Here is a 26,342-nt window from a genome sequence, read left to right as displayed (position 1 = left end):
TGACAGCTGGTTGTGCAAGAGTGCTTTTTGAAAATGTTAAGATGTTTTGGCTGTAAAGTCTTTAACTTTTACAGTTTGTTGTGTCTGGAATAGCTCTGTAATGTTTTTGTTGAAAGTTCACAGATTACAAGATTGCAAGCGGATACCTTCAAAGGCCACATTTTTTCTTCAGGCCTCAAGCAAAAGCGTTGTTTTTTGGGGTGACATATTGAATCTTTTTTAACTATTGAACTCCAGACAGAAGGTGAAAGCACAGGCTGTGAGATCTTTCACTAGCTTATTTACCTTCCTCCAAGATAAAAAGTAACTAAAGGAATGGCGGTCAGTTGTTACATAACCAGTTTGGTGGATGAAAAAGGAAAGAAAGCTGTTTCAAAGTATTTCGGTTTTGAACGTAACTCACTTATTAGACAAGTTTGAAGCGTTATTCTCACATTAGTCTTACATTAAATGATTCAGCACAGGTACTGTATATGCTCTCTCATATATTGATAAAGGCAAAGGACAACGACTACCATGAAATAGAGATAGGATTTGTTTGTTCAACACACAGCCCAGCTTATTGATGCAAAAATTTCCTTAGCGATTTATACACACACCCTGAGTCACGCAGGGAGAGCAACACATGCTCGAGTGCTGGCAGTGACATCACCTGTCTTGTGGTCAAAGTACAGTTCCTCTATCCGGCTCTAAAACACGCCGCTCTCTCAGAGCTACCAGGCAGCCGACTGGTGCACACACACACACACAGAGTGACTTGAACGCAAACTTCAGCGGTTCACTCAAAGAAAAACATGCGAGAGAAAAGAACAGGGAAGTGAGCGAATGGATTTCCCTGCTGGCTTTGGATTGGTGACTTGCTGGATTCCATGAAGCCTTTAGCTTTTCACAGTGGCCTCTCCTGCTTCTTTGCCTTTTAAACAAACTTGGAACAACCTCTCGGGTTCCTTTCAGTTTGAAGTCTTTCATTTCTGCTCTTAGAGCCCCTTTTTGTAGTTTCTTAAGGTTTGTTCTCTCTTTTGCCGTGGTGAAATGAGCGCCGCAACATCATACCGACAATATCTTCAGGACCTCGAGGAAAAGAAAGGTTGGTTTCATTCAGTTTCTTTTCTCACTGGTTTGTCTTTTGCCTTGTTAAAAAAAATATCCCACTTGACTTAAGAGTATAAGTCTGTGTGTTTATGGCAGTTGTTTGTAAAGATAGATCGCACTGGCACTCCGTAAGTTGAAATTCTGTTTGTTTGTGACTGGCCTCAGGAGCGTGATAAGAGCTCAGTCAATGGTAAACTGCAGGCAGGATTCAAATGAAGAGGTCGGCTGTTGTACATTAGCTTGTTAACTCTGTAGTAACATGCAGATACTTAAGATGTCAGGTCCTTCAATAAAGGGAGATTTCTAGTCATACTGAAAGATAGGGTCGCTTTTGGGTTTGTGCTAATGCAGCAATATTTGACTTAAGGGTATTGAGATTAACATCAAAGTAAACTCACGCCTTTCACCTTCCCTTGGGCACTCCAAGGCATTCAGATACGTTGCTATGGTAGCTTTGAGTCATTCACCAGTTATTAATGGTTTTGAGCCGTGACATTTGAGGTTGTTTTGGTAATTGATACTTTGTGCGTGTCAAAAGTTGGTGTCATTCATCTCATAATCCTGCCCACAATAATGGCTTAGCGGCTGAGTTTATACACGTGTATGAGAGTGCGTTTTGAACAGGGAGGGAGTATTTCTCACCAGCTGTGCTGAATGATCATAATTTGGTTAAAAGGGAGTAGTTCACCTTCATTCAGACTCTCTATTGCTGTGATCACTTGACAGCCATGTGACTTCTTATTGGTTTACCTGGCTATCAGCACCCATCTGTCTGAAACTTTAAATGACACCCGTTGTCTTGAATGAAGCCAGACGGTGCCAAAGAGTCACCTTCCATTTGTTATATTGTTAACTGAAGATGGTATGGTATTTATTTCTTTTGAAATTCAATCCCAGATCACGGGGCCGAATTTTGCACAGGCTTTTAGTGGATAGAATCAACTGTTAGTGTGTTGACCATATGGAGCTCAACGGGGTGGGTGGGGTTGGACCCTAGTAATACCTAGACAGTAACGCTATTGTCTAAGGCCTGCCAGGTCTTTTACAAGGTAAATCCAAATATTATGTTGAAAAAAGGTCATTGTATGAAACTTAACTGACCGAAATAATAGTTTTATCAGGTTAAGCTTCAAGACGATTATGTTTGAGGATTCTACAGCCTTGTTGGTATCAGTAAAAGCCATATACTGAGGCCATTAAAGATAGCAGTGTGTACTCTGTCTGTTAAATGATATTCACTCTTAAAATAAAGGTTCCAAAAACCAGTCTGGGTTCCACAAAAAACTTCTAGCAAACAGTTTTTAAAATAAAAACGTTAACATTCTACTCTAAAGAACCTTTTGTGCAAATGTTAAAATGTTTTTGTGTGTATGTTAAAGATTATTATTCATAGATAGAACCACAGGCACCAACAAATACAATTTTATTTTAAGCAAGTAATAGAATTAGGCAAGGTGTAGCTGTGGTATGTTGTTGTTGTTGTAGATGATGTTTCAGGTTGCTTGGTGCACCTGGACTGTGTCTGAAGACAGATGGTAGATGAATGTATGTAGATAAGAACAGCAGGTATATATGCGACAGCTAGCCTTTGTCTCTTGAAATCTGGTCACTGTGGCTTGACTTGCTGTGCTGTCTCCCCCTGAACTATAATCCACCTAACCCTGATTAGTCTCAATCCCCCTCAACCATGGATCAGACTCTGCAAGCTCACCACCAAGCTGCAGACAGTCCATTCTCTAACTAGCTGTGGTCTTTGCTGTGGTGCCTTTTGGGCTCCTCCAGTGTCTAAAAACAGATTGCATTCTTCTCTCGACTTCATACTCAGCATTTATTCATCAAATACACGCCCCACCTCTCACATGTACAGTCAGACAGCTGGCAGAGAATAATAGCTTTACACCATCCAACTTCCCATCTGTGCAAACATAGGATTTATTACATACTGCAAAGCTTTGTAAAGATGCTCCATAAATGTCAACATGAGCCTTAGGCACTCACACACTACAGAAAGCTTTGACTCCGTGTTTGATGAATGGGAATGTGTGAGATCTTTTTTGAGGGATGTGAAGAGAACGGGCCAGTTTGAAATCAGGTGGATACCTGGGTCAGTGATGTGATGGTCTTTGTGAGGCTTTCATCATTTCTATTTTATTCTGAAATACAATTCTATTTTATTCTGAAATGAGCATGCTTTCAATGAAATTCTGAATGTAAGTCATTCCTCCAGGTTAAATCTTTTTTTTTTTTTATTCATATGCTTTTTTTCTTTGTTTTTAAATATTCAGGGTAATGTCCGGTGATATTCATGAACCACTAATTAATAAAATAAATTAGTTTTTAAGGTACCATGGACACTCTTTATTTATCATTGACCCGTACTGAAAGCAAAACTGTTTCCGTCTAAGTGCCTACATCAGACTGTGTTAAAAGTTAACCGACTGAGTGTCACTTTCACCGGTTGACTTTTACCCGAGGCTGTCTAATTGGGTCACCTTGTAAGATTTTTGATTCAGTCAGTACATGACCTCATATCACATGCTGCTCCCCCTTAGTGTTCACTAGTATTCCTACTGTCTCAAGTCTGTCACACATGCTGAAACTACAGGAAGAACTGGCTTTAATTGCAGGCTTCCTGGCAGTTTCAAGTAAACCCCTCTGGCCCAGAGTGCTCTGGTGTTACTGATCAGCTAACTATCAGCCCTGATGTGTTTCCTAGTCTTGATTATATCATCACATACCATAAAGGGCCTTTGATTTGCCGCCAGACCTCACGGCCAACCAAATTTACTGACTCAACATCTCTGCCACTGTCACAGGCTCTGTGACAGAGTGCCTGTTCTGGATCATGGTACTTACATTAAGAGTTGTAAAATATGAGGTAATTTGATTTAACAGACACACAGCTGGTAACTGAAGGATGATTCACTGACTGATCCCACAGTGTTGCAGTTTAAATGTTTCTCGCAGTTTTTCCCTCATAGAGCAAAGTTCAGACTAGTTTGTTTGCTTGTGTGTGCATGTTTGTCTAATTTGTGTGTGTGTGTGTGTGTGTGTGTGTGTGTGTGTGTGTGTGTGTGTGTGTGTGTGTGTGTGTGTGTGTATATGCGCGCGTTTATGTGTGTGTGTGTGTTAATGGATTTAATAGTTTAATTGAGATATCCTTATGGAAAATATACACAAATGACAAGTGTTAATTTGGCACAGTATATAAATTTTTAAGCTTAACAACGCATTAAGTCTTGATCCATAAGATTTTGCTGTGGTTTCATTTGACATGTAACTGCATGCTCTAGTTTGAGGTCTGACACTGTCAGTTACATTTTAATGCCTTTTTAATCTTGAGATGTTGTCTGCATAAGTAAATGGAATGAAGTTGTTGATTGTCATTTGCCTTAACCATTGTCTTTGCAGTCCTAGTGGAGATGCACAGAAGGCGCGAAGGAATAGTATGCCAGTGCATGCAGGCCGAGGCAGTGACAGAGATAAGCACTCTGCATATCTCCTGTGTGCCAGCCGGGTGTGGTAGACCCAGATGAGAAACCAACTTCAAAACAGCAAAAACACTGCTAGTGAAAGATGAAGGCATTATTAAACGGTCCTGTCATGCCCTCTGTGGGAATGTCCTAAATTCTGCTTAACTGTATATTTCAGGGCTGATTCTGTTGTCCTGTCTTAATGCTCTTCTTAAAGTTGATCTCTCTTAAAGTGTGTTTTTCATTACCTTCTTTGCGTATCTATTCACCCTGTGTAATTAGGGTGGATCGATAGCACATTTTGGCTAATATAGGGCATCAGGTGGCTGATTTAATAGATTTTAGTGTTAATAATTTGTGACTAAACGAATAGTTCACCCAATAATGAAAATCTGATGTCAGTTTATTCACCCTGAGGACATTTAAACATTGTTTGGTGCAGCAGTTAATTTATGTGCTACATGAATGTCACTTAAACTTTGCTAAATATTTACTTGCACTACCATTCAAACGTTTGGTGTCAGTATGCATTTTGTAAAAGAAATTAATACTTTTCAGCAAAGGTGCAATAAATTGGTCAACAGAGACATTTAAAATGTTATTTTATGTTTTTTTAGCTTATTTATTCATCAAATAATCCCAAAAATTATTTGTTACAGTTAAAAAAATATTAAGTATCGCAACTGGTTTTGGCGGTTATACTAATATTAAAGGTTTCTTGGAGATCAAATGAGCCTATTAGAATGATTTGTGCAAGATCATGTCACACTACCATGAATAAAAATAAATTACAGTTTAAAATCTATTCAAATAGAAAACTAAGGAGCCCTTTAAAGAAAAAAAAAAAGAAGAAAAAATAAAACATTGCGAACTCACATATTTGCATTTTTTCGTTGTAAGATGGTTGAAGCAAACAAAATCATGGATGTGCATGAATAAGCCTAATTGAGATAAATACTTTATTATGCAGTGTATAAATTACAGAATGAAACTGCGTCATTGTCAGATTATCAATTTAATGTTTCAGTGAGTTTTTACACCTCATATACACTGCTCTGAATAGCAGCACAATGCTACCTGAATCCGATATAAAGTCATTTGTGAGATCACTTTTTAATACCACATTGGTATACTGCCCCACTCTACTATATAATAATCTTACCATATAGTGGTAAGCTGTTCTCTCTTTAGGTTGTACAACCAAGTTAAGTGACTAGTTGCTGTCACCATAATCACAGAGGATAGTTAGAGGGTAATTATGGCTGTAGAGATTGTGGTGGGAGGATCTATTGTTTCAGTCTTGTGATACGCATATGCGTGTGTTTTGTGTTGTGTAGAAGTTCCCAGCAGTCCCCTGTGCCTCGCTCATCTTCATAGCGCAACTCTGTTCCTCCCCTACTGACTCAAACAAGGCAATACTGATCACCACTCATCACGCAAACGTTTTGTCTTTCTGCCAGTCCTCCCATGTTTCAGCTCAGAGGCTTTGGTTTCAAAACCTGTCATTTCCTTTTCAGAGCAGTCTTTGTTGTTTTTGGATTTATTTTTGTGAATTATAGATCAGTTCTTCTTAGTTTTTTTTAGAAGATTTAGACTTGTTGCATGTGTTTTTGGTGCTTTGACATTCCATCCTGACTGTAGTGCATATTTTTCCTAATCATAATTTAGTTCAGCTGAATACAGTTTTGACCCAGTATAATGATTTTAAAAAGACCACCTGATGTCCATTATTTTGCATGTGGCTGATGTATTTAACAACCTTTCAGGGAAGCAATTTTCATATCAGTAAATAAAAATCACTAAAACATGTCAATAAAAACATGTTTACAACACCTTTGACCTTCTGGCTTACAGTTTTATTCTGTTCTTGGTTCTCCACCTTGACATTTGCTCTTTGTATCTCAAACTAAACAATTTATAAAGCTATCAACTGATATGAGCAGATGCTTATTACTGATCTGCAGTGAACTGCAACTTATTGCTCAGGCTTCTGTTATGGTGGGTGATTGATTAGTTCTCACTGCATTGTGATTACCTTCAACATACATTTTATTGGCAGTTGACTTGTCAAATCATTCTAATATTTTTTCTTACATTTTAATTCCTGTTGATTAGGTAAACACCTATACTAATAGTTTCTCAAGAAAATCTTAGTAGGCTATGCAAAACTCACTGCCACAATAAGGAAATCCCCCTTAACCTTAAGTATGAGCAAAAATGACACGCATTGCCCCTTCACCAGGACTTTAGCGAATGAGTCAGAGCTTAGTGGCATCGCTCAGCCAATGATGAACAAAGATAGAGAAGTGAATCTTGATAGCACCTTATTTGAGGAGGAGCCAAAAACAGATAATCATCCAGCACCAATCCATCATCCTTAGCCTTGTCAAGTAGAATCATTGCTTTGGATAGCAGCTGTAACTTGGGAATAATAGCAATGCTTGCTCTGTTCCAAAACCTTGGCAGCGTTGTATCATTGTCCATTTCATTGTACCTTTCTTAGACGACTAAGAGTTTGATCACAAATCAAGAACCTATGTATAAAACAAATATCCAGATAATCAGTTTCACTCATCAGTATGTCAGAAGACATCTGAGATATTTCATGTGACTGCTTTATATGCTTTTCTACCAGCAATGTGGGACAGATTTTATGACTTGAGCTGAACCGTCCCAGTAAATCAATGCAGATATTCCTTGCAGGTTTATTAAGTTTGCTTGTGTGTGAAACTGGAGAGAAGGCAAAAGTAATTTATAGTGAACATTTAAACCAGGAAGTAGTGCCACATAGGAAAGGCAAGCTGTGGCGATTTCTTGTGGTTTTCCCTAACCTTATGCCTGCTAAACCATTGCCTGTAAACATGCCTTTCTCTGTGTGTGTGTGAGAGAGAGTTCTTACATTCATGGATATTTGTTTGTTTCTTCTGTACTGGTCGGGGCCTGTTGATCAGATGAATGGTTGTTGGGGCCCCATGCTTCTGTCTTTCAGTTTCCCTCTCGTGGCCCCAATATCTTACTTAATTCTCTTTCTTCTCACCATTTTCTCCTCTTCCCAGTTAAATATTTTTCAACAGAACTTTTCATACTGAATTATTTTATTTTAATGCTGACAGGACATACAATTAAAACACTCTATAACTGTTTCCCTTGTTCTTAGCTTCTATAATCTGCGTCTTTTCTTCTTTTTGCCCTCTATCTCCCTTGCCATTTATAGTTAGGCATTGTGGTGAACTTCAAACAAGCCGAAGCTCTCAAGGGTCCAGTCCTTCTCAGCAAGGCTTGGGCTGCAGGCCTAGAGTGGCCTCGTTAAAAAAGGATTACCTTTCCTTAATGAAGCAGCTGCGGTCAGACTCATTAAGAAGGCGACTGGTCATTTAATGCATTTTCGATTTAAGAAAACCTGCATTACTGTTTGACAACATTAAGACCTTGTTACCAATAAGGCTTTTCTTTTCAGGAAAATCCGACAACTTTAAATGGTTTTGTCCATCCTAATGGAACCCCATGAGCATGACTCACGTCATACACACAGACAAACTCATACTAATGGACACAAGGCCTTTCTTCTTGTTGAAGTGGACACTCTTGGTGGCCCTTTCCCATGGTACAGTGCATGACTGGCTGCACTGAGCACACACAAAGCTCAGCTGTGAGTCCCTTAATGCTAAATGCTTTCCGCTCTACACCATTCCACATCCTAGTGAAACCTCTCTCAAACACAACATTCCATGAGAATGGCCTAAAGTTTCTGAATACTTGGAGGTGAAGGTAAAGGGGTAAAGGGGAGGTTTTTGTAAAGGGTTAGTTCACCTAAAAATGAAAATTCTTTTATTAATTACTCACCCTCATGTCATTCCAAACCATTAGGAGCCTTAATAGAGAGCAATGGCATCACACGGCAATGGCAACACGAATGGATGTTTTACATCAGCAACAGCATATATCATGCATCATGATAATTGAATAAAGTGGGGGGGGGGTTTAACCACTGATGTCACATGGATTATTTTAACAATGTCCTTACTATGTTTTGGGCCTGGGAACAATTAAGTTGCAGTGTTGTCTATAGGGAGTCAGAAAGCTGTCAGATATTACCAAAAATATCTTAAATTGTGTTGTAAAAATGAACAAAAGTCTCACGGGTTTGAAACAGCATGAAGATTAATAATTATCGACAGAATTTCCATTTTTGTGTGAACTAACCCTTTAACAACTAATTTGGGACACCCCTTTTGGGACACAAAGTACATGATACATGATACCAAATACATGAACAACTGGCGGTTGACAAATGGACAGTAAAAAGTTATGTCATGCTTATAAACCGAAGTATAGTTTGGGTTTAATAGACATCCCTATTTTCAGTATTTTTGCATGTCACCTCAAACTTTTATTTTCAGGCAGCTTTATGGCAGCAAGCAAGACCGTGTCATTCTCACTTTTGAAAACATTCTGAGTTAACATTCAAAGTTAAGGGTCAGTGATTATCCACTGCTGGAAAAGATGAATCAACTGGACTTTGGTCAGTGTTTCGTTTGGGTCCCACACAGGGAAATAGAGGTCTTTTATGAAGGGTCAAGTGGCTGACAGAGGGCAAGGCCGGTACCTAATTTACGGGTTACCGTGGTGATGACAGGAGCTGAGGGAAAATGGAGGTGATGTTAACGTTCTTTCTTTAAGTCTTGTATTTGTGTATCCTCCTACATTCCACTCCTTCTTTTTATCTTTTCTGTCTTTCTTTCTTTCCCTGCTCTCTGTCCTTTCCCATCCCCGACCTCTTCTTGAAATTTGTCTCTCTCACGACCTTCTCTCTCTCCACATCCCATCCCCCACTCCCCCTCTTCCATTCTTTTCCCACTATTAACCTGTGATTAAGTAAGCCTGTTGTCAGCTCGGGAGGTTTGGCTCCTGGGTGAAAGAAGGATGAGAGACTTGCGCTCTTTCACCACAGAGGTGTGACAGTAAATCTTTTCTTTTTTTTTCCCCCCACTTCATTCCTACCGCACGGACCGTCTCTCTGTGCTTGCCTAATGACTTTGTGCTCCACTTCCTGGCTGCAGTGGCAAAGTGGCTCAATAAAAAGGACCTTTTAAACTGCATTGAACTGAGTCCAGGCAGCTCAGCCATCAGCTATGACGCAGCCGTGGTGTCAGTGTCCACAAACCAACACACAAACACTCGGCTCGTCGCGTTAGGTTCACTGACTTCATGGAAGATGAACTTTAAAGACGAACTTAGTGTTGACAGTTAATGAAAGGGTGACCCCTCAAACTGACTCTAGGGTAGTTAGGTAGGTTTATTTATGTTGGTCCATTCACATTTGTCTAAGAGGCCCAATCCTGGCATCAGCTCACTTTGTATCTGTCAGCACCAGCACTGCATGGTCCACCTGCTGGTCACACTAGGATTTTAAAGTATTTTCTCCTTTATAATTTTTTATCGATTTAAGAATGAAGTATAATTAAACCCTATACTTTTTGTGTTATAGAGCGTCATGTCCTCAGCTCATAACTGTCTCTGTAAAGGTTCTACAAGGGCGGTTCATTCATGTAATATTTAGAGTATACTCAGACTGTGTGCACAAAGTGTTTGTGTGGATGGTCTCAAGCAGGGAGATTAAAACTGTGTTGAGCTTTGCCTCTGTACCGTGTCAGTTGTATTTGTTTGTGTGGAAGCATGTGTGCTGTCTCCTGTGTGGTATCCTCAAATCAACCCTTGTCTGAAGTCAGTCTGCAGCTTAGTTTAGTGTAATCTTTTAATGGCACCTTCAGGCATGTTTAAACAGGGATGTGTTACGAGTACCGACCGCTGCCCATTCACCTTGTCAAAATAAGCACATTCTACCTGTTTCCCTGCAGCAGAACAGTCGGCTTCAAAAACTACGTTTAGACTAAAAAGACTTCAAGATCCTATTATTGTAGGTGTGTAGCTTGATTAGGCTTATCTCTTTAAATTCCAAATGATTAGACTTGTGGTTTTTCCTGTTCTTTCAATGTTCAGCAGTTTCATCGTGACACCTGCCTCTGATCATGTTAGTTTCTGTGTTGCTTCACCTGTGCCATGTCTGGCACATTACTGACGTCTGTCGTCATTATCAGGCGGGTAAAAAAAGTAACAGATCTGAGATCAGTTGAGAACGGTCATGTCACGTCTTGTGTGACTGTTGTTAGCATTGCAAGCGGCAGTGCAGCCTTTAGCTTAACAATGAGGGACTTGAGCCATGCTATTCACACGCTATGACTATTACCACAGTGCCCCCTATCATTGTTTCTTATTATTACAGAGAACTTTCAGTCAGCATTATGAGAAACTTTTTTTTGTTGTTGTTGTTTTTTATTAGTTTTTATTATTGTGTGCATTTGTTATGTACATTTTATTAACTTTCATTATCCACAAGCAAGACTGCTTGTGGATAATTAAACCTAAAAATCAACCATAAATAAAGAAACAAAATGCGTGTTCGGATTTCTTACCATAGCTGACCAGCTTCTAAAACGAGAAATAAGTGCACTGTTACGGTATCGTAAAAGATTTATTCTCTAAATTCTAAACTTTAAGTCATATGATGGCTTTTGAGTAGCCCACATTGCTCTTTGAAGTCTTGTATACTGTAGCTGAAATGTATCACATATTCTTAAAGGTCATTCACACAAAACACATTTTTGCATTCTGTTGCGCTACTTATCTGTTTTGTTTTGTTTTCTGCATAAGCACATTCTAGATAAAGACATGTTTGACCATTGCATTTGTGTCTTTTGCGCTTAAAAAACTGATCTGGAGACTTCTTTCTTTTCCCCATTTTTCTAATCATTCTATGGGAATGGCCTCTTAGCGGGTTGTAGACACAGGTGGAGGAAATTACTGATAAACTAGCGGTCTTACCAGGAAATAATTCTTTCTGTTACAAATTTTTTTCTTTTTTTTTGGAGCCATATTGTTCATGAATGTTCTTTATCACAGTGTTATTTTTTTCCATCTCCCTACGCCCTGTCTTTGTTTGCGGTCAGCATATTTCCTGTGACCTTGTGTTTGATTTGGAGGAGGAACTCTAGGCTGAAATGGTGGTGACATTATTATAGTGCCAGAACACCAGTTTTTTTTAGAAATTTTATTTTAGACAGGGTGACCTTGTCAGTGTGACCTCATTGAATTTCATATTTATATTTGCAAGAAATCTCCATGTTCTTCTCCTCTCTGTCTGTCCATGTTATCTGTGGCTGTCCCTCAGGGGGAACGGCTTTTCCTACAGCTTACCTGTGATGTCATGTGTCTCACACTGTTTGTCCTGTAGAGGTACACTATGCACTGTGCAAACAGACTTCATTGTGTTTTTCTGTCTATATATCTAGTAGCATTTGAACCGGACATTCAGGAACACCCATCATCTTATGATCTGTGCTTTCCATGTCGTCTGCTTCTGCCATTTTGTAGTGTCTTTTTGACCTTTGCTTTGTCTATTCGGCAAATTGTATTGATTCGGCACAGAGAGGTCATGTTGTTGTATTAATGTGTGTTGTTTTGTGGATCACTGTCTGTTTTGGTGAATAAGTATGTTGCTGATTGAATCTTTACATTTTGAATCTTATGTTTTATTATATATTTTAAATTGAAGTTATTTTGCTTCGTTTTGAAATATTAAATATTATATTTTATAAAGGTGATATATTAAATACATTTATATATGTATGTGTGTGTGTGTATGTATGTATGTATGTATTAGTTTTTTTAAATATTAGTGTAAAAACTAATCATACTTTTAAAAAAATGCTTTAAATAGTGCAAAGTATGCAAATTGGGATGCAGTCTATGTCTTTTACGTTTACATTTCTTTTACTCTGTTTTAATTTTGCTTGGGGTCATCTTGTCACACTTGTTACCAGCATGTAAACCCCAGAGTCTATGTGGTTTTGCACTGCTGCCACAGATTTGCAGTTGCTGCTGATTTTTTTTTTGCCCACTTGCTTTCAAACGCTTATTTTTATCTTCTCTTGTCACGCTATAAACTTTCACTTGCAAAGTCCCTTTCTCTCGTGTTTCCCCTTTTCAGTTTTTTTAAAACGTATGACACGACAGAAGAGAATGTAGAGGCGATTGGGCGACAAATGTGATTGGACAGGACTATAACACTGGCAAAAAACTATTGGATGTCCCCAAAATGATCACGTGACCCCTTATATGACACATCCCAGTAACTCAGTGTGCTCATGTACCCACCTGTCAACGCAAAACCACAATGATTCCACCGATAGCTTCATGCCGTTGCACACATCTTTAGGCACACCCAAAATGACACGCAGTTAAAGTCTCAGCACCATCTGCGCTGAGTGTAAGATCAGCTCAAATACTTCTATTTACAGTCAAAAACTCTAACAGTAAGACCCTCAGGTGCCGTGACTGGGCAGTTATTCATGCTGCATCACTGCATAATCACATACAGACTCCGTATCATCACGCACAGTTAGCTCTCATTTCATTCGCACATTCGATGAATGCAACTCGCCCCAAATGAGATCACGGGGTCGGCAGTCACACACCCGTCAACGCTATTTGCCTCTTCCCCCTTCAGACAAGTGCGCCGCTCGCAGAGGATGCTCTCCGTAGAAGGCCTCGTGTAAATATGGAAGAGATGACCGGCGCTTACTCGTGGCAACGGAGATACACACGCATAAACACACACATCCACTTCGCATGACGCGCGCCAATGTAGATGCACTGTCTCGTACAGGAAGCATAGGCTGCTAGCCATGTGGGCAGATGTAGAGAAGAGAAACCTGGTTGCTCATTTGAGGTTTTTAGTTTCTTTGCTCATGTAGGGTTCATAACAGCTCACGGAGCGATAGCTAAAAGCATGTCGCTTGTTTCAGAGGATAGGAATTCGGAGTAAGCGTGTCAGAGAGAGAGGAGGGGGTTGAGACAGAGGAAGACTGAGTTAGATCATTAGTTTCAGCAGTTACTTAGGTGAAGCTGAGGGAAAAGTAAAACATTTTGTTAATTTCCGTAGATTAACGTCTCAAATTGAAGAAAGAGAAAGGGGGATGCTAAAGGAGGGATCCAAGCAATGCTGATTATACTGGGCAAAAACTGTCAAATAGATTGAGCTTAAGATCAAGTTATGGACCCTTTTGATCCAGAAGTCTTCTTGCCGGTGCTCTTTGTGGCAGCTCATCTCCTGACGGCAACCGGAGTGTGGTTGTGCCGTAGACGCCGGAACACCAGGAGAGCTGTTCTTCTTGGTAATGCATGCGTCTTCTTTGCCTGTCACTTTAGCTTTCTGTCACTCGCTCCTGGCTTATTTCCTTTTTTTGACTCCGCCTCTTCCTATTACATTAATGCTTTGTGAAGTACGTTGACATGAAGTCTAAATAGAAATTCAGGAGACAATTTAAATGTGAGGATTTAAAAAATATATATTTTTCAAATGATTATTACATCAGCTTAATATTGTAAAATCTCAAAGGAGTTTGACACATGAAGCTCCTTCGGGTTCCCTGAGTTTTGGGAATTTCATTGGCAAAATCAACAATGTGTCCAAGGGTTTTAAAGGAAAGATAACCTTGTTCAACTTCCCAAAGAACCCAGTGTTCTCAACATTGAGGGAATTATTTATGTTGATGTCACACACTATAAAAACAGGGTCCCAGTTTATAATAGGTGACTTTAACTGCTATGTACTTACATTTGAAATTAAAATGACAATATTATTACTTGTGTATGTTGTGTCTTATATACATATTTTTACATTTTACTTGTTTTTTTAAAAGTACCTTTATGTTATTACGTCTGTAATTAATTTTTGTACTTACGTTTATAATTACGCTATTAACTAATCCCTTACACCTTAACCTGTTCTTAAACTTATACCCATACCACCAAACCTGTCCCTAATCTTACCTGTATCCCACTTCAATAGTAGAAAAAGTGATTTGCAATACAACATGAACACAATAAGTACATTGTACTTATTTTTTTTGATGTAAGTACATAGTTAAGGCCTTTTAAGATAAAGTGTGACCAAAAGAATTATCGCTTTAACTTAAAATTATATGTTACCCCGCTCACTTGAAATTTTTAATTTAATCAACTTGAAGTTTTAAGTCAGCAGAGTAACAAATTTGGACCTTCTTTTCTTCTTCTTCTTTTGATTTTTTTTTTTTTTTACAGTGTAGCTTGTACGTGCTTGATACGCAAAAGTTGCAGATGGTTGTGTGCCAGAGAAGCAGCTGCGCTGCCGCAGATTCGTCAGTAAATGAGTACAAAACAGCGTTTCCAAGCAACTGTCGCTTACTAACTTTTTGAAATTATGGACACATGAGCATAGTTCATCTGTTAATATTATGCATTTTGTTGCTTGTTGTTTTTTTTTGTTTTTTTTTAGTTACTCAAACGCAGGCAGTGCGCTGCATGAGGAAAAAAAAAGTACGGTTATAGCCAAAACCACCACACAGCCGCCTTTTATAGATGCATGTTAATGTCGCGATAATAAACGAGAGCGCTTTTAATGTGTTGTGTTTAGTCACTATTTAGTGTGAAAATTTTCCACAACATTCACTCATTGTGACAGTAAAATATGGCATTCTAAGTCAATCTACTGCGGTATTTCCACTCTCAGTCAGTAGAAAATGGGGTTACACACAGTCATGCATAAAAAAAAAAATAAATAAAATTTATTATAAAAAAAAATTTCAACTCTGCATTAGTGTTCGGTTACATTTTTAAGAGGTTATGTTAAAGTTTTTGTGGTTACCATCGTTTTAGATGGGATGACTTGCAATGCATCTTTTTCACCAAATTCACCTAAAATTCAGCATGTACTCTGTTAGCCGTTACTTTGAATTAAAATAGATAAGATGAATTGGTTCCAGGACCATTGCTCAATTATGATCAAATTAGCTGGAACAGCATTTGTGTATGGTGTGTGTGTGTGTGTGTGTGTGTGTAATCAACTTAAAAACATAATTTGTTTATGCTACATATAAAGTTCCTGTAACTCAATGCAGCTTATTAGATTAGAAGTTGTTAAAATCATTAAAGATTGATGCAGATTTTTTTGTTGTTGTTGACTTCTAAGAAGGTTATTTTACATTTTGTGCTGCCTGCTGTGCTGTAATAAACTTGTCAGCATGTCACATATAGCATGTTATTTTTTTACGTTCTCACACAGTACTGCTAGTCTTGAGCCTCACACAGCATTAAACTGTCACTGCAATGTTTGTCTTTGACATGTAAACATTGCAGGTCTGCTGTAATTTATGCAATCAGCTCACTGTCACATTTCATACAGTAATACAGTTGTAAATATGACAGCAGTCTGAGCATGTGTTATAGGGATTTGTGTTTTGGACCCATGTGGCTAGTTTAGACTTTGACTGCAGAGCTTTGGGTGAAGGACAGAGGTTGCCCTGGGTAATGTTGAATGTCCTGGTGAGCATTATTGGTGATTGCTGTCAGTCAGGAAGGATCAAGGCAAATAGGGACGATACAGGGTTGTGTTTCCATGCGGGTTGGGCACAGTGTGACATGATGTACCAGTAGCACATGAGCATCTCAGTAACATCCAAACCTCACGGGCAGAGCACCATAGATTTCTTTGAACAGTATCGGGAATATCTGGTGTTGGATTAGGGATGCACAATGGATTTGTGCTATTAGTAATGCGGCAAAAAAAAAATTTGTCACACCTTTTATTTTAAAAGTTTGGGGTCAGCATTTTTTCATGTTTTTGAATGAAATCACATATTCTCACCATGTCCGCATTTATTTACTTAAAAATGCAATACAAAAATTTAAAATAACTGTTTGAATATAAAAAATGTAATTTATTCTTGTGATAACAAAGCATCATTACTCCAGTCTTAAGTGTCATGCAGTGACTTTTAGAAATCAATATATGTCCATTTGGTTAGGTCCCAACTCATGATGATGATGATGATGATGATGATGATGATTATTATTATTAGTGTTAAAAACTGTTGTACTGCTAATTAATATTATTAATAATAATAGTAATAATAATAATTAACTACAAAACAGTAGTACAGTTTTATCAGGAGTCTTTACTGAATAGAAAAAGACAATATTTCTAGTTCAGTTAAATGCTTTTGTAATATTATATATTTACTTGTCATGATTGAAAAGTTCAATGCATCCTTGTTGATTACTTTCATAAATAATAACATTTATAATGTAAAATATAATATAAAAATGTATAAAATATAAAAAAATCTTTATATTTACACTTTATAATTTTGTGATGTCTACATTTAAGACTGAATTTAGGTAGTAGCGTTTATATTTTTTTAGTCAAATCTATGTGGAAAATGTTGTATGTCTAATTATTATGTTATTCCACAACGTTAAAATAGTTATTGACTCGTCTACCAGAAAGATGTCAGTGCATCATTGTAAACTATAAATAATTATACTATTATAACAGAATATAACCAGAATCCCCGCCTCATTTTATATAAAGAACAGCTCACCCAAACAGCATGATGAATGTGTGGTATCGTGACACTTTAGCTGGTATTATACCGTAAGATGTGATTAAGGTATCGTGAGAATCTTATGGTTAGAGTTTGATAGAAGTGGCCAAATCTGTTGTTTGTCAGACAGACTGTGACTTACGTAACTCTCATGCGGCCCAAGCTGTTGAAATGTCTGAGTGGAGAGGGGGTGCTGTTTTTTTTTTTGGATGATTTGCACCCATGCATATGTGTACGAGGGTGAGCAAGCGCTGGGTCACACGAGGTCGGTTTCTCTAGTTCATACGCTAGCGGTGGTGGAAGGATTGAATAGAGAAAGAGATGCAACACTGCTCCACAGAGGTTATTATTAGCAACAGCAGGAAGTGTAGCAGCGCATGGGTGCGGGTAAAGGGCCAGGGTTGGGCACATTCCGTTATTAGCTTTTGTATGTGTCTGTCTGTGTTTGGTTTGTGCTGGCAACCACCTTTTGTCCTTGCTGTTGTACTCGGTTACGCATTAATACAGTTGCGGTAAACCTCACGTCTGGCTGATTTATTTGGAACGCAAATCCAAAACAAACTCCATGCAGAGTTCTGTCCACTGCTATCAATCAATCCAAGCGTCCTCTTAGGTTAATGCTTGCCTGAATTCCACTACAACACCTCAAGACTAATAGACTTTGTTTTAATGGGTCTTAGCGCTTTGGCTCTTAATGCGGAGGCTTAATGTTGTAGTCCCAGCACCTCTTTATCCCTGAGAATTGTTTTGAGTGAACGTTTGGCTTTCACTTCCTCTGTGGATGACATTAAATATTCAGTACAAGCAGCATGAGTTGGTCATGGGTTTTTTAGGGGTTTTGGTTTTGTTTGTTTTTTTAGTTCTCATTGAGTTTTTGCTAAAATTAGAATATTATAGCATTATATCCTAATTATATCATTATATCATAGAATATTAACCAAACTAGGTATTAACTAAGCACAAAGATTCGTACTAAATACAAGCAAAAAAACCCTTGGATATTCTTGGAACACAAGCTGTACGTGACTAATGGTATTGTAAATGGAACAGTACGTCCACCATATTGGTGGCCAAATATCAGACGCTATTTGGCATTTTTGGATTGCTTAGATTCTTTGAAAAATAAGTTTTATTTGATTTTATTTGATTACAAATGCAGTAAAAATTGTAATATTATTAAATATTATTACTATTTAAATGTATTATTTTCTGTTGGAATTAATTTTATGTAATTCATTGCTGTGATGACTAAATTGTTTAACATCGTTACTCGCATGATCCTTCAAAAATCATTCACTTATGCTGATTTGCTAAATTCTGTCATCATTGATGAAAACTATAATATCTAGATGTTTCAGGGTTCTTTAAATACATTAAAAAAAAAAAAAAAGCTTAAAAAATGCACGGCCTGGAAATTACAATCTTTTGTAGCAAATGTCTTTATTGTGTCCCTTTTGATCGATTTAATAAATGTTTGTTTAATAAACTTACCCCAAACATTAATACATACTGTATATTTAAAATATGTATTCTAAAATACATATATATGCATATCTATCTATCTCTGTCTATCGCTCTCGTTCTCTGTAAAATTATCCACGTTTGTTTTCACCAAAATCTGTGGTCCCTAGACGTTTAAATAAACACTCATTGGTCAACCACTATTACCGCTGTTACTGTGCTAACTAGGTTTTCACTCATTAGAGGACTGTGGTCACAAGGAAACCAAATTTAATATCGGACTAATCGGATGAAGTGGGCTGGCTGGTGGGGAGATTAGATAATTGCATGGATTATACAGAGACAGAAAATGAAGGCTCTTTTCCCATTCCCATGTTCAGTTTAAAATGGGGAGCGTCATCCCCCATTTCCCAGAATCCCTTCAGTTTAATGTGGAAAGACAAATGGAGAAGAACAGAAGTAGTGCGTGAGGGAGGGAGGGAGCGAGGAGAAGAAGAGACGAGCTGTGCCAGCCTCACAGTGCCACCATCAAGAGGGAGAGAGAGAGAGAGAGAGAGAGAGAGTAATACAAGTCTAAAAATGAAATGAATGAAAGAGAAGAAAACTGGGCTCAGGGTACTGCATAACAGGAAGAAGAGAACACACGGAGGAGGGAGCTCTGTCCAACTGGACTTCATGAGAGATTAGACGTGATAACCACGAAGAAAGAGAGGGAGGGAGAGAGAGCGACAGAGGGATAAGCACTCTGTGTGGCATTAGGAGTGTAAGCTCTGCCTGGTATTTATAGTTCAGAGGGCCGCAGGAGGAGAGAGAGCAGCCGAACGACGGTGTCTTCAGAAAATCAGACGGGAAACATGGAGACCGAAGTATAGAGTTCATGCAAAATCAGCTGGAGGAAGAGACCAAGAAGGTATAAGTGGAAGGAGCACTAAGGGAAATCACCTGCCTTCTATCCCTTCAGGAAGGAAGAACGAGAAAAGCTGGCATTGTGGGTAAACATTTGTGACGGATCGGTTGTGCATTATACTCTCAAAGGATAATCAGGGTCTTTCCTACGTGCCTCCAGCATCATTGCGGGGATTTACAGACCTGTTTAAATGAGTCACCGCGGGATCAAATGTTAGATCACTTCTGCCTTCCGATTGGCTCTCTGTTTGGTCGCGGCTTTATGAGATCATGCAAGCATCGTGGTAGTTCCTTTACTGCTTGGTTTGCTGACTCGCATGTTTATGATCACCACGTTTCTGGAAATGGTGATTATGTGACAAATGGAGATTGAACTAGGGCTGCACGTTTAATCGCATTGTAATTTAGTCGTGATTTATGTTTCTCTCGATTACTCCTAATCGGCTACAATGTTTGTGTTATATCCAAACCTGAATCTTAACTGCATTGTTTTGCTAAATAAATGCACTTATGCTCCATCCTTGTACTTTTTTACAATACCATTCTACCATACGAACTCAAAGTTTTAATAGAAAACCATTAACTTGGACTTTGGAATTATTACTGGAATTATTGTTCGGGCTTTTTGGAACTTCTTAACGGTTTTCATAATGTAGAGAAATTAGGTAAACTTTTTCTTTATTTGTAGTTCATTAAATTGTAATGAAATTTAAGAAAATACGTCTTAATGAAAACAATCGATTAATAATTGTGATTACCATTATCATGCAGCCCTAGACTAGTCCATTGTTTTCCTTCATCCTTAAAAGTCCCCAGGATTTTCTCCCTCATTTTCTCTGTTGCGTTCACTTTCATTTTCACTTTCACTTTCATTCTCAATTCTGTACACTTATATACTCGTAGAGCTCTGCAGAGGATGATCATGTAACATATCATCCGTGCTCAAATGGACCATGTTAACCTGCATCAGAAGACTTTATGATATGGACTTGCGTTGTTGCCGTGGCCTAGTTCCTTCCTGGTGTTTTGCAGTTTCAAGGTAAAGGACGGGTGAGCTTATGACAACAGAGACCGTTCGGATGACATCATCCTGCAGGGATACCTGCTCATCTCTCCATCTCAGCAGAGAAGCACGCTAATCTCTCATTCGCTAAAGAGACTCTTGAAGATGAATTGCCGCGTAAAAGGTTCTTCATTCAGTCACAGGAAACTGAGAAACCACAGATTGTGAGAGGTGGAAAGGACAGCACTCTTTACTGCGTTTACGACACGTCTCTCCTCTGAGAGAGTGAGAGTGGCAGTGCTTTGAGGGAGGAGGGGAACGTCACTCCTTATTTGTAATGAAGGAGGAGCTCTTGTAGAGTTTGACATGCACGTGTGAGCCAAGCTGCATGTTTGAGCTGAGCTTTGATATGGCAGCAAACATGAAAACCGACGAACGAAGAGGTAGAACGTGGGAGCTGTAGACAGATAAGGAGGAAGTGAAAATATCTATGCCTTTTATCCTCGAGTGCGGACTTGAGAGATTTCTGATTCCTGCCAGAGCGCGTTTGGACTAAGGGTGCGAAACGCCACACTCTGAGACATGACAGGAAGACGAAAGGGAAGGTAGATCGTTCTGGAAGCCAGAAGGAAGTCACCAGCAGAATGTGGCCTGAATATTGCACCGAACGGAGCCTGAATGCTCATCTGCACGCGCTCATGTGCTGCGCAGGTCAGTTTCTATTTGTGTTCCTGTGCGTATGTCGTCACCTGGTCACATGGGTGCTGTGATTTGTGCGTCAGCGGATGTGCTGTTTGCTGATGTGTTTGTCCACTATTGTCGTGGAGGCTTGAGCAGTGCACGAGCCCACGTGGATGAGCGTTAACATGATTGTGCGAGTTTCTGTACCATGTTTGCACAGTGTAGGGTGTGTGAAACCAACACAATGACACAGTGTACAGGGGAACAAGAAAATGTGCCTCTGTGTGACAGTCACAGACATGTGGATGAAAGGGAATAAGATATTCTAAGAAACAACTTGACACACATTTCCTTTTAAAATACTTTTGCAATAGCGTGTGTGTGTGTGTGTGCGCGCTTGACTCAGACCCACAATGCAAAAAACGGGTGTGTGAGGTATGTTGAAAGCTAAAAAGGTGTGTTTGCTGCACTCATTAAAGTATCAACTACTGTTAAGAAATCAGATTGGATTCCCACACAGTTCTCACGCTAGTAGAGAACCCTTTTTATTTTTTGATTTAGGAAAGAAATATTGGGTATGCAACAATATCACTGTATCTATTTTTTATTTTGCATATACATATATATATATAATTTATACGTGAATATATTGTGACTTTGAGAGTGGGATGTTCTGTGTGTGCTTATCGGAGGAAGTGGGCCGTCTGCACCACATGATTGCTTAGTATTGCTGTGTCTCTATAGCAACCGCATCAACTGTAGCCTCACAGTTAGAGGCCGAAAGAAAGCAGGAGTGTAACTCAAAACAGCAGGCTTGTGTTATCAATTTCTATTCTGTGCTGCTTCCATCACTAGTCTGGCATGTTCAGAATACAAGAGACAAAACAGACCTGAAGTTCACGTCTTAATTCAAAACTTCCTGCCCATTATTTTTAGTTTGCAGTGTTTTTATATCATACCAATATCTGTGGCATCAGGTATCGGATCAAGACCCCTATTAGCTGTACTGAATTATATAAGGTTCAAGATAGTTGTGCGTTTCTGGGTACGTGGAGCGTGGTGTGATGCAACATCAAGCTGAACATTCACTTGTCATGGTGTTCTGAGCATGTGTTCATGTGTGACCTACTATGTGTTTTAGTAAGTTGATGAATGTAGGTCAGATGATAATGCTAATGAACCTATTAACTGGTCTTTTTTTAAACTTTCAGCCTAGTTTCCAATTTTACAAAACCTCTAATAAACCCCTGCTGATGTATCTCTGTAACCAGTTTTTCCTGTTAATGTTGTGGCTTTTTATGACTTTCTAAAAGGCTTCATAAAAAATAAAAATCATAAAATGCACAGTATTTTTTTAAAACATCTCAACAGGAAAATATTAGCTTGTTGTATTTTAAACTGGTGTGTTATTTTACTGACCTTATTTTACTGACCTATTTTACTGTCAATGAAAACACATTTCACACACAGTTCGGAGTCAGTAAATGTTTCAAATACTTTTGAAAGCCTCACCAATGCTATGGTATATATTTAATAAAAAAAATATATGGCTGTTCCAACTTAAAATACAATGAAAATGTCATTTATTTTTGTGATGCAGAGCTAAATTTTTAGCATCATGTCTTCAGTGTCGTACAACAGTGTCGATTTAGTGCTGAAAAAAACGTTTATTAATATTATTTTCCCAAAATTCTTTAAATGGAAAGTTTACTGTCACTTTTTTGAAAATTCTTACCTTTAACGTTGAATGGTAGTGTATTTACAATATGGCTTTCTATTAAATCATATGACCATGGGTAAAACATCATATTTTTGTTAAAGTATTAATCATTACAATACAGGATTTAGCATTTCATGGTCCATGTTTGAATTCAGGCTATTTAAAGCAAGACTGGAGGGATGCTAAATAATACACAGCATGGTGCTGTAGTCCTCTTGATGTGTTACGTAATTAACCCAATCTCTCTTCCTCCCCCCCTCCTGCCCTCTTCCTCTCTCTGTCTCTTTCGGCTGTTTCCTCTTCTATCTCTCTTTTCACAGATGAACGAGACAGGGTGCAGAAGAAAACTTTCACAAAATGGGTCAACAAACATCTCATAAAGGTACAGTCCAGCAACACGCCAGGTTATTTTTGTCTTTTCTGCTGCACTGCACAATGATGAGGCCTGCTGGCCGCTGGGCTTCAGTCCTGCTGAACACACAGCTTGCTTGCGCACAAGTTCACACTTACAGATAAGACTCAGGGACTGGTCTTATTAATATGAGGACACTTGCACCTACAAGTCAACGATTGCACAGGAACCGTTATGGATTAATAATAATAACACAACGACAAAGGTATCTCCCCTGTGTTTTGTCCAAATAACTGTGAAAATGCATTCAGCATGCTGTTACGCTCCAGAACTATATTTGTGAGTCTGTTAATCCTCTGGAACTCCTGCCCCACTGACTGCAGATCATGAGAGCAAAGAATGCTGGGTATTTCAAGGGCAGGGCAGATGACCAACCACGGAAGGGCCAGAGTTATGAGGTTAGAGATAGTAGCCTCATAACTCTGCCGGTATTACTGTAATGTAGGTCAGACCATAGAAGATGAGATAGGTTTACACAGTGTTTCTGAAAGGTTAAACTCTACAAGCAATGAGTTATATATGCTAGACCTCTGTGACCCTTTTGGGACCTCTTTATATTGTATTAGAGACGACAGACTATTTGTTAGCCACATATAAACAAAGACAGATTGCATGTCTTTAGTGCTTGAAAGTAGGGCTGCAAAGCGATTGAGATTTAATTGATTTCAAGAAAAAAAAAAAAATCTGAATCTTATTTTGAACTTGTAACTTTTTTTATCACTAATAATAGTTTTGCAGCCCTACTTCAAAGTGGCGTAAGATTCCACTAAAACACTATATCGGTTTTGATAGTTGATAGGTCTAGAATTAACTATATGGCGATTTAATTTAGTAAATTTGGAATTATTCACTTGGCTCTGTTGGGCTTTTATAGCATAGCTTGCGTTGTTTGTCATGAGCCTCATTAGCAGATGCTAAGTAGGTGCTAATACCTGTTAGCGTTTGCGTTTACATATCTCTCTCCATCTCTGGCAGGTGAACAGGTATGTCGTTCCCCTCAGGCATTGTTACACTGACTGAAAGCTGTGTGGAGATTGTGTCACATCCGTTTCTTTGTCCTAACATAAACAGCGACCTCATTGCAAACTGGTTTAAGAGGGGTTATACAACATACCTGTCTACAGGAATGACTGCTGACTACAGAGAGGGGGGAAGCATTTGAGTGTGACACATTTTGTTACTTAATACTCCACCACTTGGGAGTACCCAAGTATAGTTTGTTATTCTCTCTCTCCATGGGAACAGGGTATCCCCTGATAATACACCTGTGATAAACACTGATATGACAATGAGACAGAGGTGGAAAGAAATTACAAAGGTTTGTTCTGGGAGTGTGTACCGTCACAATATCTTTGTTTGACTTTGATCATGTGAGGTCTCCTATACTGACTGTTCTTTGAATCTTCTGAAATCATGCTGGAAAACACGATTCAGGTTTTGCACAAACACTGCCAGCTTCAAATTTAAATATAACATTTTTTCACTCAAGCTATCATGCTGATTATTTATATATATATTTATTTATGGATTTTGCAGGCTCTCTGAATTCACAAACTCACAAACACATGCACGCGTGTCAGTTTAGTGCAGAACTTTAGGATCCTCCATGTTTTTCTTGTTGCTGGTTTACTGGCCCATCTCAATGAGTCTGCCGCCCTCTGCTGGTTAGAGTTAGTGCACTGCAGTTATCCCTCTATGAAACTACATTACTTCACTACTTCATTCAAACTACTTTTTTTAATAGGTCGCAACCAACCGAACAAATTAGTTTGCTAACTTGCTCATTTAAATACAGCTTAATATATAAAGGCAGCCTTATTGAAGCCATGCCTTATACAAAACAAACACACACAGAACTCTAAATAACATAACAAACTAAACATCTCTAACTGTATTTCTCTCTTTTTCTGTCCAGGTGCGGAAGCACATCACAGACCTGTATGAGGATCTAAGGGATGGGCATAACCTCATTTCCCTGCTAGAGGTGCTGTCTGGTGTCACATTGGTGAGAAAGCAGCTACCATCACATTAACACGCACACACACACACACACACAAGGATGTACATAAGGTTGTACACAAATTTGTTTCAAATGCAATTCTCCCAGGTAATTCATGTGGCAGAGATCTGCTTTATCTTTCATAATGCAATTCAGAGCCACACGGTGCCAGGGGATCATGTCACATGAGTTGACCTGGGTGTTAGGCTGATGTCATGAAGCGTCCTGGCTTGTTGCTGATGTTGCTGAATGCAGATACAGGCCTTGCTGCAGAGAAATAGCTGAGTCTGACATGTCCTGCAATGTGTTGTAATGACATCTGCATTAGTACATTATTTCTGCACTCAATCTTGCCCGCTCTGATGGCTGGGGACCATGATGCACCGGGGCAGACTGAATGACGAGTGGATTAACAGAGACAGACTGCTGACACACCACCTGCCCCTTACGATCGCTTTCTCACTCCGTCTTCATTCCTCATCTTTTCGCTGATTTATACATACAGTATTATCATTAGTTTTGGGTTTGCTTTTTTTTTTTTTTTTTTTTTTTGTTTTGTTTTACTCTCTTCCTTCATCTTTTCATGTTTTTTTTTAAACTGTTGTTTTATACATATACCATCCCTTCAACGCTGTTTCTGTCTTCATCCTTTCTCTGTGACCCTCTCTGTGATGATGTCATCAGCACAAGGGCGCGTCGGCTCTGCGGAGAACGTCTGTGTCGCGCGCACCCCCGCTCATCCTGCTGGGTGGGGAGGATGAGGAGGATGGAGCTCAGGGAGTATGTGTGACCCCCCCCTTCTATTGAAATGAACACAGTCACACACAGTCAGCTCTGTACACTGCATGGCGTGGACTCAAAGGACAGGTCAATTTCGTGAATATGCAGAGGGACTGTCTTATAAGCCGATGCATAATTCATGATGACGCACAAAATCTGATTTATTACATTTAGGTTTCGGAGACCTCGCCTTGTGAACACATTTCATGTACAGCGCTCACATCACATGCTCACATTGAATCTCGTTACATTGACACGTCTGCCCTGCTGTGGGGTTTTTCTGGTCACATGTTTACAGGTTTGCTGTACACTCTGCTGCATTTGTGGGTGATA

The 26,342-nt window shown here is 39.0% G+C and overlaps 1 protein-coding gene across 14 annotated transcripts in view; it reads left to right on the top strand.

Annotated features, from left to right (window-relative positions):
- Window positions 1-26,342, top strand: part of macf1a (microtubule actin crosslinking factor 1a) — a 150,254-nt gene that overhangs the window by 35,026 nt on the left and 88,886 nt on the right. For 8 of the 14 annotated variants that reach the window (XM_043217120.1, XM_043217118.1, XM_043217124.1 and 5 more), the window contains exons 3-4: window positions 23,139-23,200; window positions 25,146-25,235. In XM_043217120.1, coding sequence (XP_043073055.1) covers window positions 23,139-23,200; window positions 25,146-25,235 — 152 coding nt within the window. Of the gene's footprint in view, window positions 1-711; window positions 1,088-20,786; window positions 21,129-23,138; window positions 23,201-25,145; window positions 25,236-25,913; window positions 26,010-26,342 lie in introns of those variants that run through there. The other 6 variants (XM_043217121.1, XM_043217117.1, XM_043217108.1 and 3 more) reach the window with 3 other exon arrangements.

Source organism: Puntigrus tetrazona, chromosome 19 (assembly GCF_018831695.1).
Source record: "Puntigrus tetrazona isolate hp1 chromosome 19, ASM1883169v1, whole genome shotgun sequence".
Taxonomy (NCBI): domain Eukaryota; kingdom Metazoa; phylum Chordata; class Actinopteri; order Cypriniformes; family Cyprinidae; genus Puntigrus; species Puntigrus tetrazona.
This window is presented reverse-complemented; position numbering and strand designations above follow the sequence as displayed.